This window comes from Passer montanus, unplaced genomic scaffold, assembly GCF_014805655.1.
Source record: "Passer montanus isolate IOZ18808 unplaced genomic scaffold, ASM1480565v1 scaffold32, whole genome shotgun sequence".
Lineage (NCBI taxonomy): Eukaryota > Metazoa > Chordata > Aves > Passeriformes > Passeridae > Passer > Passer montanus.
In genome coordinates, this window is record NW_024367930.1 from 9,555,074 (window position 1) to 9,572,701 (window position 17,628).

At 35.5% G+C, this 17,628-nt stretch overlaps 1 protein-coding gene across 1 annotated transcript in view; it reads right to left on the minus strand.

Moving 5' to 3' along the window:
• Positions 1-17,628, minus strand: part of KIF15 (kinesin family member 15) — a 32,929-nt gene that overhangs the window by 10,584 nt on the left and 4,717 nt on the right. Inside the window, exons 5-22 of the mRNA XM_039714972.1 lie at positions 16,586-16,623; positions 16,354-16,451; positions 15,802-15,981; positions 14,891-15,100; positions 14,667-14,792; positions 13,190-13,312; positions 12,378-12,501; positions 10,614-10,705; positions 9,582-9,791; positions 8,221-8,398; positions 7,669-7,810; positions 5,247-5,388; positions 4,758-4,946; positions 3,783-3,890; positions 2,889-2,994; positions 2,222-2,387; positions 1,146-1,296; positions 59-144 (exon numbers count right to left, since the gene is read on the minus strand). Of these exons, the coding sequence (XP_039570906.1) occupies positions 59-144; positions 1,146-1,296; positions 2,222-2,387; positions 2,889-2,994; positions 3,783-3,890; positions 4,758-4,946; positions 5,247-5,388; positions 7,669-7,810; positions 8,221-8,398; positions 9,582-9,791; positions 10,614-10,705; positions 12,378-12,501; positions 13,190-13,312; positions 14,667-14,792; positions 14,891-15,100; positions 15,802-15,981; positions 16,354-16,451; positions 16,586-16,623 (2,469 nt within the window). The remainder of the gene's footprint in view (positions 1-58; positions 145-1,145; positions 1,297-2,221; positions 2,388-2,888; positions 2,995-3,782; positions 3,891-4,757; positions 4,947-5,246; positions 5,389-7,668; positions 7,811-8,220; positions 8,399-9,581; positions 9,792-10,613; positions 10,706-12,377; positions 12,502-13,189; positions 13,313-14,666; positions 14,793-14,890; positions 15,101-15,801; positions 15,982-16,353; positions 16,452-16,585; positions 16,624-17,628) is intronic.

Below are 17,628 nucleotides of genomic sequence, written 5' to 3' on the forward strand. Positions count from 1 at the left end.
AACATATAGCACCAATGAGGTCAGATGAAAATAAACCCCACTGCTAATTAAAACTTACTTTGAATTGTTTTCTTTGTCTTCTTGTAATTGTAATGTTAGTTTTTCATTATGTTCTTTTTCTGTTTTCAGAAGCTGCAAAAGGTTCTAGAATATCAAAATATGTGTTTGCTTTAGAGACCTTATATTGTAACTTCTTATAGCAATCTAAAACAAAATAAAAATCTAAACAAATCCTTAAGATGATTGAAAAAACTCAACCACCCCAGAAAACCTTAACTGGAAACTGGAAGATCTTTAGTTTGTGCTGAAGATGTTCAAAAGTAAACTCTTATTTATATTAAGTAATTAGATCTTTTCACCTGCCATTATAGTTTCATATAACTATGATGCTCCTCAATATCCAAGGCTGTGAAGGGAAAAATTAGAATTTTTAATTGTAGATTAATTTGGGGGTATTTTTAAATTCTGTATTTGTCCAAAATATTGAAATATACAGAATTTAAACCAATAATATTCAATCTGTCAGCATTCTCTTAAACACTAACAAGGAAAATTTATATCAAACCTGCCAAGCAGGCACCACATACCCTGCAGAAACACAGGCAAAATTATTTGCAAAATCCCTTGAGCAACCTTGCTGCTGTTTTGCAGTCACTGCAGTCTGACAGGCTTTCAAGGACAGCATCAAATAAATTGCAGGACAGTGATCCACCACAAGCCATAGATCATTTTAACAAGATCACATCCACTATGAAAATTTTTAAGAAACTGCTTTGTAAAGATAGAATAATTAGGCTAGTCTTGGCTAGTCCCAAGATAAAAGATCATCTCAGCATTTCAACGTCAAGATTCTTTTCCAAAGAAGCTTCTTATTCCTTTAGTAATTAACCCATCTCCCTCAGCATTTCCAGAGCAATTTCTTCAGCCTAAAAACTTACTATTCATGATGCTACTCTGATAGCCTGTGGTTGCAAAAATCTTGCACCAAGTTTGGAAAAATAATTTGGGTACATCTTCCAAATGAAATTGCTAAGAAACCTATTACTACCGTGAAATGTTATCAGTAATAGTAATAGGCAAATAATAGAAATTTGGCAATCTGGGTTCTACATAATCAAGTCCTTTAGAATCCTTGAATGTCTTACGCTTAGCTCAGTTTTCATTGCTTCTGCTTCTTGCTTCTGGTCCTCAAGTTGTTGCTTCAGCTGGTCCGTCTCAAACTTGGCTACCTCCTGCAAATTGTCGTAGTCATCCTGCAGGCTTGCCTTTTCTTCAAGAATCTTTTCATGTTCTAGCCTACATAAAAAAATCCCAGACCAAATAATCTAATAAGGGTTTGTGTCCTTATAAAAATACTCCAATCAACTGTACTCTCCAAACAGTATTTCTGCTGACAAAGAATGCACCAATACAACCACACCCAATCAACTGTATTCCAACACAGTTCCAATACTCCAAACAGTATTTCTGCTGACAAAGAATGCACCAATACAACCACAGCATTTAATTTCAGTTCCAGGTTCCTAGTCTTACAATGCCTCACTCAAAAATTGACATTCAGCTAAGACATGACCTGCTATAATGCAAAATGTAGTGAAGTTTTCCAGGAACAAAAATCAAGCCCAAAACCTAAAACCAAAGCACAACAAAACAAACTAAACAAAACAGCAACAAAATCCAACATAACTAAATCACATTAGTAATTAAAAACCATACTGATAACGATCTCCTTATGATAATGACAATTATTGTGGACAAGGCAATGAGTTTTTCTGGCTTTGATACTGAAGCTTCAGTTATTTTTTGTGATTTCTTTCTGCTTGTAATTTTTAGAGCAGCACCATTATGTCAGCTACTTCACGTGACCAGACTGACAAACTTCCACTTAACTTTTGGAGAGCAGCAACTTTATAGATATATCCTATTTAATCAGAAAATTATATAGGAAAGCAGAGTTAAGGCAGGCACATTTTGTTTTCTTTCTAATAATTCCACCACGTTGCCTGAAATAGGCATGAAAAAACACAGCAAAAAAACTCCAATCAAACAACCCAAACACCAAATACCCTCCCCACAAAAAAGCAAACAAGCAAAAGACAAACACAAAACAACAACTTTAAAGAAAACATGTGAAGTGTAAATTTGCACAGAGGAAAGGATGACTAAATCACTGGATACATCCAGAAGGGATGACAAGGCATTGTAGAAACTGCCAACATACCTGACACTGTCCAGCTGGAACTGTACATCCATATGTCTACCAGAAAGCTGACTTATTTCTTTCTCTTGCTTTTCCCTAAAGGCATTATATTCTGATTTTACATCAGACAGCTCCTTGTCAGCAGACTGCAGGACAATACGCAAGTCATGCACTTCACTTGTTAATACTGTCAAAAAAACCCAAAATAATTTACGTGTTATTTGGAAAACTGTGCTAGGTACAGGACACGGAATGCTACAGAACCTGCTGGGATCACAAAGCTCTGCATGTTTTCAGTGGAATTAATCTCAAAAGTCACACACAAAAAGGCTTCAGGAATGGAAAAGGTCAACAAAACACCAACTTTAAAGGTGAATCAAAAGCATTCCAGACAATATCACTGTAATTTTCATAGACAATAGGGGTTTAATCCTTTGTTTTTATTTAATATTTTAATTTTAAATACTGTATCTTGTACCTCCTTCACATTCAAAGATGGAACCATTTTGAATATTGTATACTGTGCAAAGATGATATGCAAGTATTAGATTGTTTTCTTTATAAAAAAAAAGAAAATCAAACCAGTATGTCTAACATTCCAAAAAGTTACTCAGCACATGCTATTGTTGATTTAAAACAGTAAACACCCTAAAACTTTTTATGAAATTTTAGTATTACAAAGACTTACAATTAGCATTGTTTTGACTTTCCTGAAGCTGCTTTTCAAGTGATTTTATCTGTTCAAGGAGCTCCTGGCGCTCTTTACTCCAGTCATTCCTTTCAGAGGAAAGAAGCTTGGAAAGAAAAGTAAATTTTTAAAATAGAAGGAAGTACAGGAGTGGGTAGGCCACACACTGTAACAATAATATAATGATGTATTAAAGAATTTAATCAACGGATTACAAACACCTTTTTCTTTAAATTCAATATTTAGTGACTCCAAAATCCCTGAAAGTCCAAGGAAAAAATAATTTATATAACTGAAGACATTACCTTATCTAGAAAGTTCATTTAAAAGGAACCCACAGCTTAGGAGCTGATATGATAGATATCAGAAGTGAGACAGATCTGGAAAGAATACAGGCCTTATTTCCTTTTCTATGATAAAACAACCCTAGCAATTAAGCAAGACTTGCAAATATTTGATAGGTGGTTCCAACTGAGATGAGTATTTTCATCATTTCAGCATTCCAAAGTTTAAAATTTCCTTGTTACTATTGCTGTTTTCCAGAAAGCATGAAGTTGGCTAAACCAAACGACAACAGTGTTTATTTGCTTATATTTAAGCTCAAGCAGGCTTGGATTCACAAGATTTAAAGCAACAAAATCAAACTCAAAACTGCAGTGTTATATTATATGAATCTTCTCTGCTCACTCCAACTCCAGAGGTGTTGGGTTAGATGACCTTTAAACAAAACCAAACTATTACATGACTTTAAATCCTTGTCTTCCTGCAAAGCCCTAAGTTACAATGCTATGTCAATTTGTCAAAATGCAAGTAATGTTGCAAGACCTCACCAGACAACACAGCAGTATGACTGTATGATAGTTACATGAATCCTGTATTACACTGTTCTCTCACCTCCTGTATTTGTGCAGAGTGATGCTCCAGCTTATTAATATGCTGCTGGAGTTTCATACTCTTGCTTTCCTCGTCATCAAGCCTTGTCTGCATAGTGCTCAGTTGCTCCTGTGACACAACAGACATTCAAAATTACAGCACCCATCTTGCACCTTTTTTTCACATGCCATATGGCAGTCTGTGCTTATTAAATATAGAAAGTCAACAAGTTTCTATTTTTATGACCTGAACCAACAGAACACTCAAAAATCAACTAGTATCTTAAGTAGTTGATATATCCTATTTCTAACTTAACTGCCAAAACACAAGATCCATCAGTGAATACAAGGACTGAATCCAATAAACACTTATGTTTCAGACACATGTTTATCTTGGAAAAATAAGGCTTTAAAAATAAGTTATTAAAAACATACACTAGTTAAACTCCTTATAGGAACTCTGCACTATGGTAACCATCAAAGAGGGGCTTTTGCTGTTGTACCATGGTTTTACACACACTTAAGTTAGCTACAGCTTCTAGAGCAGTTCAGATAAATTTGTAGTGCTCTTCTATGTGACAAAAGACCTTTCCTGCCCACTAGAAAAGATACAAGACAATGTATAATGGTGGACAAGCATTATTTGGCAGGTTTCTTCAAATAATGCAGTGTTATATATTAAGCTTGTGTATTGTTCCAACTGTAGCTGTTAACTTATAAAGGAGTCCTCAGAGACAAGTTATCAGGTGTAAATAGAAAAAAAGTATGAACATCCTGCAACAAACTACTTATGATATTCAACCCTCAAATCACTTTCAGTATTTTTGTTGTAAATCTTTTTTCAAGGATGATGTATAGAAAACTGTTTAGTATTAATGAGGGGCTTCAGTTTCCCATGCAAATCAAAATGCACTTGGTGCAGTGGACATACTTCATGGCAAAGTCTGCTTTATTATAAAGTTGTACATACACTTCACTTTTTATTCAGTACATTCACCTGTGCTACTTTGAGCTCCTCAGCAATAGCTTCACATGCTTGTTCACTCATCTCTGCGGGAACTGGCTCTTTCAGAATGTCCTCCATCATCTCTTCAGAATGATGAAAATCTTCAAAATTATAATCTGGGCTTATTCGCGGCACAAGGCGAGACCTTAGCTGGTAAGCTCTAGTTGGAGTGGTTATGCTCTATTACAAAGATTACAAAGCAGTCTTTATTTTAACTGTAAAATTAAATTAAAACTTTGTCTGGTATTGTATTTTTGAATTCTAAAAGCAGAATAATTAAACTACTATTACTTCTTCAGATTTAGCATCTGATAACAGTAGCAGCCATTCAGTTAATACTCCAAAACAAAAAGTAGCCTATTTGGTTTATATGGAGAACATTCCAGAAAACTAGTTATGCTAAGGGATCACACAAATGACAGTTTGTACTCTTGCACAACTTGGGAGTATGTGTGGCCTTAAATAAACTTATTCTCATACCTTAAGGCTTTCTCTATGTAGCTTATGCAGCTGAGAGACCTCTTGGCGCTTGTGTGCTTTGGTGGCCTCCAGAATGTTTTCAAGATGTTGGTTTGCTTTCTGAAGAGATTGGAGCTCTGATTCCAGTTCCATATGTGTTTTCCTGTTTAGGAAGTATTTTGCTACTGTCAAAACTATTCCATGAGTATGCCTTCCTATCAGTAAGGATACACTGCAGTACTGCCAATGAGCAAACTGCAGCTGAACTTTTACCCAAACATTGAAACGCGTTATTTTGAGAAGAAAGCCACTACTGCTGTATTAAAAAGTTAAAAATAATGTATAAAAAATTAAAAAGCTAAGCAGCTTATTTGTGCCTGCATAATAAAGCAAGCAGATGGATAACTAAACATGTCAGAAAAAAAATCCATTACATAGTAAGAAATAAACTGAGAGCTCTGCAGTTCCTTTTATGAGAAAGTGATATCACCCATACCAATATGGTTTTAAGCTTTAAAAATGTTATCCAGTTATATGAGAAGTCTAAACTGGAGCTTGCCAGGATTAAAGAAAATCCTTTAAAGACTTTTTTTTCAAAGTGCTGCTCTGTTAAGATTATTTTGCCCTCTAAGAGTACTTTAGCTGAAATCCAACAATTGAGCAGAAATTTAGGAATAATTTTCCCAGGTATTTTGCAGAGCTACATGCTGTAACTGTGATAGTTGCCATTACTGTCATAATGGTAGGGTCAAAGTTTATACACAAATGGAAACATACTATTTAATCTCTTGGCAGTTTAGTGCAATCATTTTCCCTCATGCTCTTGGCATCTGCAGCAAAACTTAGGGAACAGAGTAGAAGTTCTGACTGCAATTGGACAAAAATTAGCATATATTGTTTTTGTGAAATTGCTATTTTACTCTACTTTTATTCAGTTACAGCATATATTTACCTGTATGTAAAGTTTCAGTTACTCTGAAAGTGGAAACAAGTTTAAATTTAGTGAAATTTAGTGACTCCAGAGGCTAAAAAACCATTTCCGTTTGACTGCACTCCACCAAGAAAATGCTGGTAATTGATAATAAAGTGCATACATACTAACAAGAAAGCAAGACCATCATAAAATATGGAATACATAAAATAGAAATCTATTTAATGGGCAGAAAAATAAACAATAGATAAAAATATAGACTACTGCAATTAATGATATGGAACAATAGATGGACTGCTGAATTGATAACCTCAGTAGATCATAATACTATTATTTATAAAGTTCATAGGATTTGCTACACGAAATCAAACAATAAAATTACAGATTTCTACAATTGCCTAAAAGAGCAAAAAGGATATTAAAAGCTACTTTGTAAAAATAGCAGTGGGGAGGCAAAATTGTTCCTGATGCTTTTAGAATTGCAATTTAATTTCACTGAAATCAACAGAAAGCAACATTGTTAGGTACAACTAAAATAAATTTTTAAGAAATCAGGTCCCTTTTGCCTTCCAGGTTTTCATTAAATTTGCTGGAAATGTTATTTTTCTTCTATCTGCAGTTACAAATCTGAGTTTTTCAGAAATGAGGTTAATCAAGTGAAGTAATGTATTATTCACATGCATATGAACACTGAAGGTATTAGACCATTCCCATTATCTTGTGCTGCCCTCTAGGAGAACAATGACAGTAAATTCTTTACTACATTAATAAAGGCAAAATAGAGCCTTACCTCATGTTTATGGACATAATGGATACAAATGTACTATTGACACCATGTCTTGGCTCTGATTTGAATTAAACCTTTGTTCCCATAAAAGGTCTCAAGATAACAGTTTTATTGCCTTCTTAAAAATCTTTGAAATTGAGATAAATTAACCAACAGGTCAGCCAGAGTTTTCTCGGGAGCTTGGATTCTACATTTATGTTGACTCAAACTTGCAGACTTTAAGTGATTATATTAAAAACTACTGTCACACAAAACCAAACCCCCAAATACCCCTCTCATTCTCCCATATCCCATCTTCCTGTCAGTGCCTCCACCTGTAATATTTCAATTACTGAAAACATCTGCTCTGCATGGAAACTAAGCCAAACACTCCCAGTGCTGTTAAGCAGGCACCTACCAGAATTAAAGGGTATGTCCATCTCCTGCATGGTGTGAAGCATTTTTCTGCACCTTGCTATCAGGAATGGCTTTGGAAAAGACAAAGAAACCTGCAGCAGTGCAGACATACCTTCAGATTTAATGATGGCTGTTCCCTAGTCTGGGAATTAGCAAGTTCAACAGGAACATACCCTCTGTGTGCATGCCATTATTCTTAAGCTGGCCCTTTCTTACATGCCAAGAACAAGCCTAGTTGGTATAACCAGCATCTGAGTATTTCAAAAATCAATATGAATAATGACTGAAAACCATTTAATTACAGATGTTTCAATACTGTTTTGTCTCACTTGGTTAGGTCTTTAAATTCTTCATATTCTTGCTTTGAAGCTGCCAGTTCAGCCTGGGTCTGCAGCAGATGAGCTTTCAGCCTTTCGACAGATGCCAGCGAGTTGCCTTCCACTGACATGGTGGTGGAGTGTAAGCGGAGACCTAAAGAGCAAACAGAGACCCTCTGAAATCACACAGCAGCTCAAATACCTAAAGTTTTACTAGAATGAAAGTGTTTGTCAGCTTTTAAACGGCACAGCAGCAATTGAGATTGACAAAAATAGGTACTGGCAACAGTCCACATGAAAACTAGTAATAATTAGTATTACTGCAGTCTTCATGGTAACAAAGGAGCACAAAATGAGATTATAGATGAGCTTCACAAGATGCAAATCAAAATTCCCTATTGCTGGAAGGCCAACATGAATACAATAGAGTGAAATTGTTTTATTAGTCTTCAGATACCACTTTGAGGAAGGCAAAAATACATCAAGAAAGACATTTTGAACAATGCTGCACACAGCAGAAACACAATAAGCACATTTATCTGGAAAACATTAGCCTATTTTTACCTTTAGTACTTTTCTCTGTGGCTGAAGCTTGCAAAAAAACTTTTTCTAGCTCTGCAATGGTCTGAGCATCAATTTCTTGGGCCTTTTTAACTGATTGTAAAGAACGAAGTTTTTTATTTTCCTCTCTGAGATTATGGTTCTCCATGGCGTACTTTGCAATTCGTGGATGTTGTTCCATCTGTGGTAATCAATATTTTATTCAATAGTTTTTATTTTCCAGACAAGGCTATAGCTATCTAGCTGTTACTCTACTACCTTTAATAAGGATTAAGCTGTTAAAGAAAAGGAAAAGAGGACTTCCCCACAGTGGTTATAAGTACTCAGTTTTTCTTTGGTTAATTTTATTACTGCCTTGGAATCTACTCTCAAGACAGTGAGTTTACATCTTATGTGTTTACTCTTTTACTGGTACTAAAGCAGCAGGATGCTTTTATGCTGCTCTCGATACTTTTCCATTTTCACTTTAAACTTTGGCTTTCTCAACGCCATAGTAATGGCATCTTCCTTGCAAGCCATAGGAATGTTTCTGTAGTCAACAAAGGACTGCCCTGAACTTTGTGTCTTTTCCTCCTCCCTTTCCTTTGAAGCTCAATTATGAGCTACAGATTTATGCTACTCTATCATTCACTCCTTTTCTCTCCTTGTGCTTGGAGGAAATTGTTTTTCAAGAATTTGCCTTCTCTCTTGGGTTTCCTTGTTCTTCAAAACTGCCTCACAAATGATACCACACCTACCAGACACCTGACCCAAAGATGTTCTTCAAACAGCTCCAGGACCACATCCCCCTTTATATGTCTACCTAGCATGTGTATTATCTTTTGAAACCCGTGGCATTATTGCCATGCTGCTGTCTTTCCCTTTCAACTGATGCCATAGAGCTGAATTCTGCCATATGAATGAGGATATGTGATTTGGAGACTTCCTTGAGTTGCTGAAAAGAAACCTGATCCTCAGCCTAACCCAGATCAGGTGGTCTGTGGCAAGCTCCCACCACAACATCACTCTCACTAAACTCTCCTCTTAGGCAAACTCAAAACTCTAAACCCAGCCATTGTCTCTTCTATAGGGAAGCCCCATGTGTTTGAGATGCTTCTAATAAGGGAACTCACCACCCATCCTCTGCTTTTCTGCTTGACCACTAAACTCTCCTCTTAGGGAAACTCAAACTCTAAACCCAGCCATTGTCTCCATAGGGAAGCTCCATGTGTTTGAGATGCTTCTAATAAGGGAACTCACCACCCATCCTCTGCTTTTCTGCTTGACCTTCCTAAAAATCCCCTACTCGCCCATCACAGGACTACAATATGTGAGCTATCTCGCCAAAAAAAACTGTTCCAGAAAAGAAAAAACAAAGACTTTACCTGTTCTCTGAGTATCTGCACCTCCTCCCTCAAGTCACTGAGGAGATCATCTTGCTCTTTTGGCAATAACATTCCACCAGCTTCTTTATGTAACCTCTCCAAGCGAACAATATGGTGTTCCCGGAATTTAACTATCATTTTATTGGACTGAACAAATTTTTCCTTCTTGGCACACAGCTCTTCCAGCTGAGCCACTTTTTCTAATAAATTCTTAGAAAGTACATAGATAGATTAGTGAATTTTTAAGGTGCATATCTTACATACACATGCACAGGCAGATAAATCATGCAAAATCTCAGTTAACAGTAATTTTGTGAATACACAGACTACCATTTTTAGCAGATTTGTATAAAGCAACAGCTCAAATCAAGAACTAAAATTACACAACATATTGCAAAAATTGTACTTAGAAACTCCAATATGATCTAGTAAAGTAAGTATTCTGCTAAGCGCCTCAGATGCACATCACTAGAGTGCCTGTTTCAGTTAATTTTCTTTAGAAAAAAAATCCATTTTGGCTGTTTCAGTACTATACCATGACCAAAGAACAATAAAATGAGAAAGACTAGGACGTTTGCTTCAAAAAACACACCATTGATTAAAACACTCAAAATTCAGCAAAACAGAAGCTTATTCTGTTGAATTTTTTAAAAATTTGAAAACCCCAATAAAAGCTCCCACCCCTTAAAATTAAATATACTATCAAAGCTATCCTGTGGCTTGTCAGAATTTGAACAACAGACTAGAAATATAGAATTATTTCAGCTGGAAAATACTTTTAAGATCATCAGATCCAGCCATTAATCCACCACTGCCAAGTCCACTACTAAACCATTGTCCTTAAGCACTATAGATGTTACCTTAAATATCATCTGACTAATTTCCCTTGTTACCAAACCTTGTTTTCTTTGGACAGAGTATTTTTATTCAAAATCAAGAAAAATCAATAAGAGAGTCAGCTTCACTATGCTCACTGGTCTCTCACCAGAAAGAGTACACTGAATGCAATTTAAAATATCAGTGTTTTCTTACCTTCTTTTCACCTTCTGATTTCTCCCAGAACAACATTGCTTCAAGAAAGTGGTTCATGTAATTTATGTTATTCTTCCCTTTTTCAACAGCATCTGTAGGGGAAGTCAAATAAACAAATGCTGTATTTATTAAAATACCACTTAGGTTTTTCTACATTTATAACATGACAATTGTGTAAATTTTAATAAATTCTTTAAACAGTGTAATTCTTCCACAAAGATCACGTGCCATACCCAGAGCACACTGTTTTAGAAAATCATTCCGAGTCACCTGCAAGTGCTGATAAAGAACAGAGCTAATTTACATAACTGTATAATTAACAAAGTTGTTCAAGCATTAAACAGCCTTGCAATGGACTTTGGACTTTTATTAAAGTAAAAGAATCAGTCTGTTCAGCTAAGCATAATTGTAAAATGCAAAATCCCTCTGAAATTAATTTGATAACACTGAGCCATTATTAGTACATTTTGTACATATTAAAAGTGGACTGACTGGTTTATGAGAAGGAAGTTTAGGAAACTAAACCTGAATTATGTGGACAATTAGTGGCTTAATCTGGAAGGAAAGTGTCCACACAAGGGATTAAGAGGGTTTAATAATCCACTTAGAAATTAATTCAAAATAGCATGTCTGAATATTCTAATACAAGTCTACTTATTTATGGAGCTCTAATCACCATAGTATCAAGGTGCATGATAACTACATTATTATGATTTAATATATTTTAAAATGCCATCATGTTTCTGAAGCACACAGAAAGCAGATTTTGTATTTCTGTGATTGACAGTATTGCAAACAATTTAACTGCACAGAACAAACACAGCTGTGATATATTAGGTTCTTCTCAAAACTCCTTCTGAGTGTTTAACTATCATCACTTGTTCTTCCTCAGAACTCTATCAAGGGCCTAAACATTGAGCCCTCTATCAACAGTCCTATATTTATGAACCATGATTCAGTGTCCTACCTCATCTCTGATTTGGTTTTACTGGTTGAACACATATCCTAACGCAGAAATACTTTTTCCTTAGGAAAACTCAAGCCCAGATGCTTTATATTAGACAAGGCTTCTTAACTTCTGTCATAACTTCTCCTGCTGTATCTACTATTTCTTGGCAAGTTCAAGAAAGAGTTGACTCACAAAACCAGCAAGAGTTACAAGACAAAGTTTAAGACTTTGCAATCAAACATCATCAAGCAGCACATTTCAGTGAGAAACACATACTGGGAAGCTCTGCTGAGATTTGTATTGCAGATAAAATGGCCTAGTGGGAAGCTTATGGAAGATTACCTAAAAACTCTATTTCCACTTTATATTGAAATCAAATGTCAGTTGAAAGTAAGCATCCCTCTTAGGTTCTTCTGGAAGGGGCAAAAAACGGGAAAAATGGGAAGAAAATCCTGCCCTGAGCTTAAAAAGAATGCAACATTTTGCCTTCCCTCTGACAAATGTACAACGAATTGCATGCAAACTTTTGCTTACTTAAAGGATTAGGCAGAATATATCTTAAGAAGTGGAAAAATATCTAGGTATCATATAATAAAGTCATAGACCAGTACCCAAACTTATGAGGAAGAAAATAAAGCCACATTAATAATTTCTGCAAGGTAGCAAATATAAGTAAAGGAAATCGGATCCATAAGCAAAATGTGACCCCTGTATGTCAGTGCCTACAAAAATATTAATTGTTCACAAACTTAATGAAGGTCCCCAACCTCCTGGGTTACAGAAGTAGCAAGTTCTCCCTCACCTCCAACTCTTACCTTGCGATCCAGAAATACTGCATGCAGATGACACTGAAGTAAGTTTAGCAAGCTCCTCTTTCAACTTCTTGATCTCAGCTTGCAGCTGGCTCACATTTCCTTGTGTATCTTCATTTACTACAGCCTTATTTATAAATAGGAGAAAATTAGGAAAAGGTATAAATATAAATATTACATGATAAGAGAAAACTCAAAGAATGCAAATCAGTAAAATTACTGAGAACTCCTTCCATCATAGAAAAGGAAGAATTCCTCAAAAAAGCAAAGTTCCATTCACTGAGAAATCAGCAAGTTGCACTTCAGTTGGAATTAAATGTTAAAAAATGTAATGTTTTTGCATGATTTTGTCTGGACCTTTTTCACCAACACAGCAGTATACATCAGAGACTGTTTCAGCTAAACGCCAGCATGCATTTAAATACCCACTCATGAAAAATTACATTTTGGGACTAGAATTAATATAGAACAAATGAACAGAAACAACATTGAATCAGAACATTTTTTTTGGTCAATTTGCATTTTAAGTATAGATTTACTTTTCTAATGAAGTGCTCTGGGAGCAAGCAATGAATACGTACTGTTAGCAGCCACTACTTAGTCTTCAGCTGTTGTCCTTTATTCCTAACCAAGGGCAAACAAGCCCTTTTCAAAAATGGTTTGTCTTAAAAAAACCCGACAAAGCAAATTAACGTTTTCAAATAAGCCAAATTAAGTTAAATTAATGAAATCACTGGAAGCTACCTTGCTTGCAGATATGTTGTTAAATGACAAGTGTCTGTTGCTACAATAAAGACATTAAGTAACTTTCTTACCTTGTTTTTAATCAACTTTGCTCTCTGAGCAAAATTAAGGGTGGACAGTGTTTCACCAAAACACTTGGATCCTGGGTGAACATTTGCAATTATACACGTTTTTGCATTACCACCAAGAGAATCCTAATTAAAAACATGGAAGTTAAGTTTTATTTGCATGTTTTTGGTGACAATAGGAAGCCATCACCTAAAAGATACTGTGTATCATTTTGAACAAATTGCAGAAATAATTTTGTTTAACAAATATCCACATAGAAGGTAAGTTTCTCAATTTTATTTCAAATGTGGGTATAAAGGATGTGACCTTAAGTAAAGACTTAATGTGGTCTGGGTTTTGAAGCCCCAAATAGAGATACTTTATTCACACAAACAACAGGGAGGGGAAAAAATTCTAAAGAGCTGCAAAATCATTTTGGTAATTAGCAGATTAGTAGTAACACTACTTTCAACATCATCAATTCATTGTTCCAGCCCATCTTCCTTCTGCTTGCAACTATCAAACAAAATCACAAACCAACAGATTCTTGACCAAGGATATAAAAGGATCATCTCCCTTTTGCATGCACAGCATTTCTGGGCTGTTAAACAAGTAGCTCTCAAATCTCAAGCGAAGGAAGCATTTATATCTAAAGACTAAAAGTCTGCTACTACAGAATAGTCCACAAGCCTTGATGGCATTCTTGCTCTGTAGTAGTGAAGCTCATATTTCTTGGCTTCTTTGCTACTGCACCTCAAAAAGAATAACCACTTAAAGTAACAGCACAAAAACCCTTTTTTTTTTTTTTGTATTTTGGGTTGCATTAGAAGAACATAATTCCTCAGTTTCATCAATCTACACAGAACTGGGATGGAACACTGAGAAATTTTGCTGTGATCACAATACTGTGTTGTAATACAAATACTGTATGTGTACAAATACTATATTATAATACAAAAATATACTACAGCCATTCACGTGCCCTTCACAGAATTTTGGTGAGTGCTGACATCCAACAAATCTTTGACTGCTTAGGTCTTTGTTTTGTGCTCATTTTGAAAGCACATGAGAAGAGCCTATAAGTTCTCAGGTAGGAGACTAAATCTAACTGATCTTTAACACCAGACCAACCCTAAGTACACATAAGCTAATTCTGGAAATCACAGCAAATGTTTCAGCACATCTCTAAATATTACACTTTGATACACATTATTTCCCAAATTATAAGGACAAAAAAGTGTTGTTTTTTTTTTTAATTAAAACTTCCAAATATGTATGTAGTACTAGCTTATGAGAATAAATAGATTTGTCTTCAGTTAACAGCAATAGATTGATCAGAAATCTGTTTAGGCTAAAAAGATACTTTTCAATCTTTTTTCCACTTGCCCAGTATTGAAACAACTTTAATGCACTAGTTCAGCTTTTAATAGTTAAAAAGCCTAATGAGATGTATTTTTCTACACCCCAGGTAGCAGATAAAATCCAGAGGATATATATTACCCGTAGCAGAAAAGTGAGCTTGGAATCCCGGTAACAAATGTGTCTCTGTTTGCCATTGCCCACATCAACAAGTGCTGTGATTACTTGGGCCAGGCAGCTTAGTGATCGATTGATGTTGCCTGCTTCCTAAAAAAGAGGAGGGAACAAGAGTGAATGGATTTGGTGGAAGGAACAGGGAGCTGCATCTGAAAGGAGGAAGATGCCACAGATACTACAGAACTAACCTTTAACCTCAGTCCTTCTGTATGGGTGTCTTTCTGTCTCTCAGATCCTGCCAAGTCAACCAGGTTGAGCAGGGAAGTCCGAATGTTAACAACCTCGTTGTTTTTCTCCATGGATTCCACTGTGATAGTGAAAACTGCGTGGGATCTGGAGGATTCTCTGTTCATGGAGGTCGATGCTACTCGACGGTTTCTCCAGCCCATAGTTAATACCTAAGCATGAAAAAGACATCACAATTTCAACTGTGTCAGACTGTACTTCACATACAGGTGACAGAAACAGCCGTAGGCACAATTCCATGCAACAGCTCCTAAAAATCGCAAGAACAAGGAACTTTTTTTACTGTTTTCCAAGATAAGTATTTTAAAAACAAAAAAGATGCAGCTACAGTCAAGCTTAGTAGGAGAACTTGTTATAATATTCACTTCTTCTCTCCAAGAGTGCCACTGCTGTTTGAAAGCATAACATACCCCATACTGGGGTATGTTAACAGTAGACACAATAATAATTTAAAAAAAAATTGAAGTCACACAAGTACTATCTGTATGTGTTACCATTCATGGAGAAATAAACCTGGCAATTCTGGAACACATGGAGCCTACTTAGCAGGAAGTATAGTTTTCTGTGGCTATTTCAGAGATGTGTAGGGCAAGCATTGGGGAAAGATTACTGTAATTGCCATTCAGATATTCCAAACTCTAAAACTTTTTTGATTTCTTACAGATATGTGATAGTCAGGAAGCATTGACTTAAACCTGCTTTTTTTACACTGTGTTTTGAAGTAGGGAGATAGCAAGGGGAGAAAGCATTACAGACAAAAAATAAGTAAAAAAATGTGCTTTAATCCAAGAGGAATATTTCCCACATAATATTTAAGATGAATAGTCCAGCATTAAAAAGTGCCAAAAAATACCTGGTATGCTTCAGCAGCAGATGACACCACCTGTTCAACAGCACCACAAACAAAGACTCCCTTCTTGATGTGTTCTCTGAGAAAGAGTCCAGCTGAAGCAGAATCTAGCAAGTCAAATATCTGCTCATTGTAGATTTCAATAAATGAGCATTTGCAGAGAAAACTCTTTCCACTGCCAGCCTGAAAAGCACAGTAATTTACACTATAAAGAGATTGGTTTTATTCAGTCTGTCATTATATGGCAGCAAGTCTCTTTTCACATGTATCTAAAGCTATTAGATTGCATATATATTCTGCACACTATACATTCCTGATGCCCAGGTGACAACCAACATCTGGAAACTGAGATGCATTTCTAGACTCAAAATACAGGCACACTTGTGTCTGAAGAAACTGTACTATAATTTGGTAGAGGACTCGATGCAAGCATTTCTCATTAATACATTTGAGGCAATAATCTTGGTAACTTAATGGCTGCACACACAGTTTACCAACCCTGGCTAATGTTTACTGTGAGACATTACTGCAATAGTAATTATAAAGCAAATGTACCTTTTCCTTTTCCCGCTCAATTAGAAAAAATAAGTATTCAAAGCTCCGTGGAATTACACCTCTCAGGCTGTGAGTGAAATTACCAGAATCAGATGGTCCTAAAGAGATTTTTTAAATGCAAAAATAATTAATTTGTAGTATTCAAGAGTAGCGGTTGATATGAGGAATACATTTCAAGACAAAAAAAAAACCATTAAGAAACTACTGAACGATTAATCTCTCATGCACTTACCCATCATAGTAAAGGTTTTCCCTGACCCAGTCTGGCCACTAAAAAAAAAGAAAAAAAAGTGAGATTAAACTTTATTCTGAATTTTCATTCATCTTCATCTTTTAAGGAGAAGTCAAAGCTTAAAACAAGCAACAATTTTCTAAACTGAAGATAAGGATAGAGAAGCAAGCTGAGAAATCAGTCAGGTAAAAAGGTGTAAAAACAAAACAGCAAATTTTACCAAGAAGTCCCATTAGATAAATCCCATTTTGTCTCCCCTACCACCCACCATTTCCTTCCTCATTTCTCTTGGAAAGGGTAGTTAGCATTAAAATGAAGGTTTTCAAATATATACATAAAACTAATTTTTGGGTCAAACTTTAGAGTTTTATGTCACTCAGGATATATTTAGACATAAGGATATATTTAGACATAAGGATATATTTAGACATAAGGATATATCTGACTTTGAAGTATTTTTTTTCTTTTAAAGTTTTTTTTTTTTTTCTAATGTAGTTATTAATCATGCTAAAGAAACTTCAGGGCAATTTCATTTTTCCGCATTTGTATCTTGTAACAAAGTGGACTTGATAGTTTTGCAAAAGCTGTGCTACACTAAAAAACACCCCACTAAAGTTTTGATTAAGTCAGCATTTTCTAACCAAAGTGCTTCCTCAGTTTTCAAAAAGTTAATATAACTATATTCATACTACTGGATATATTTCTATATCAGTCATGGATATATTTCTACCTTAAAAATATTCTAACAGTTAAAATTATCATTCATGAGTTTTCCCACAGGCAGCCAAGAGTCACTGAAGAGTTGAGCTGACCAAATATCAAGTTAAAACAATTTTCATTCCATTTTACTTGAAAACCACTAGCTTTCTCTTTAACAGTGCAATGAAGCTCCCACTTTTTAAGCAAAGAACAGTAAGATTGAAATGAGTTTACATCAGCATTACTGGCCTTAAGTGTTAAAAGTGTAAACCTACATACAGATTCCTCCAAAAGAGGGGCAAGGAGTACCATCCAATACTGCAAGAACATTGCTTATGCTGTGC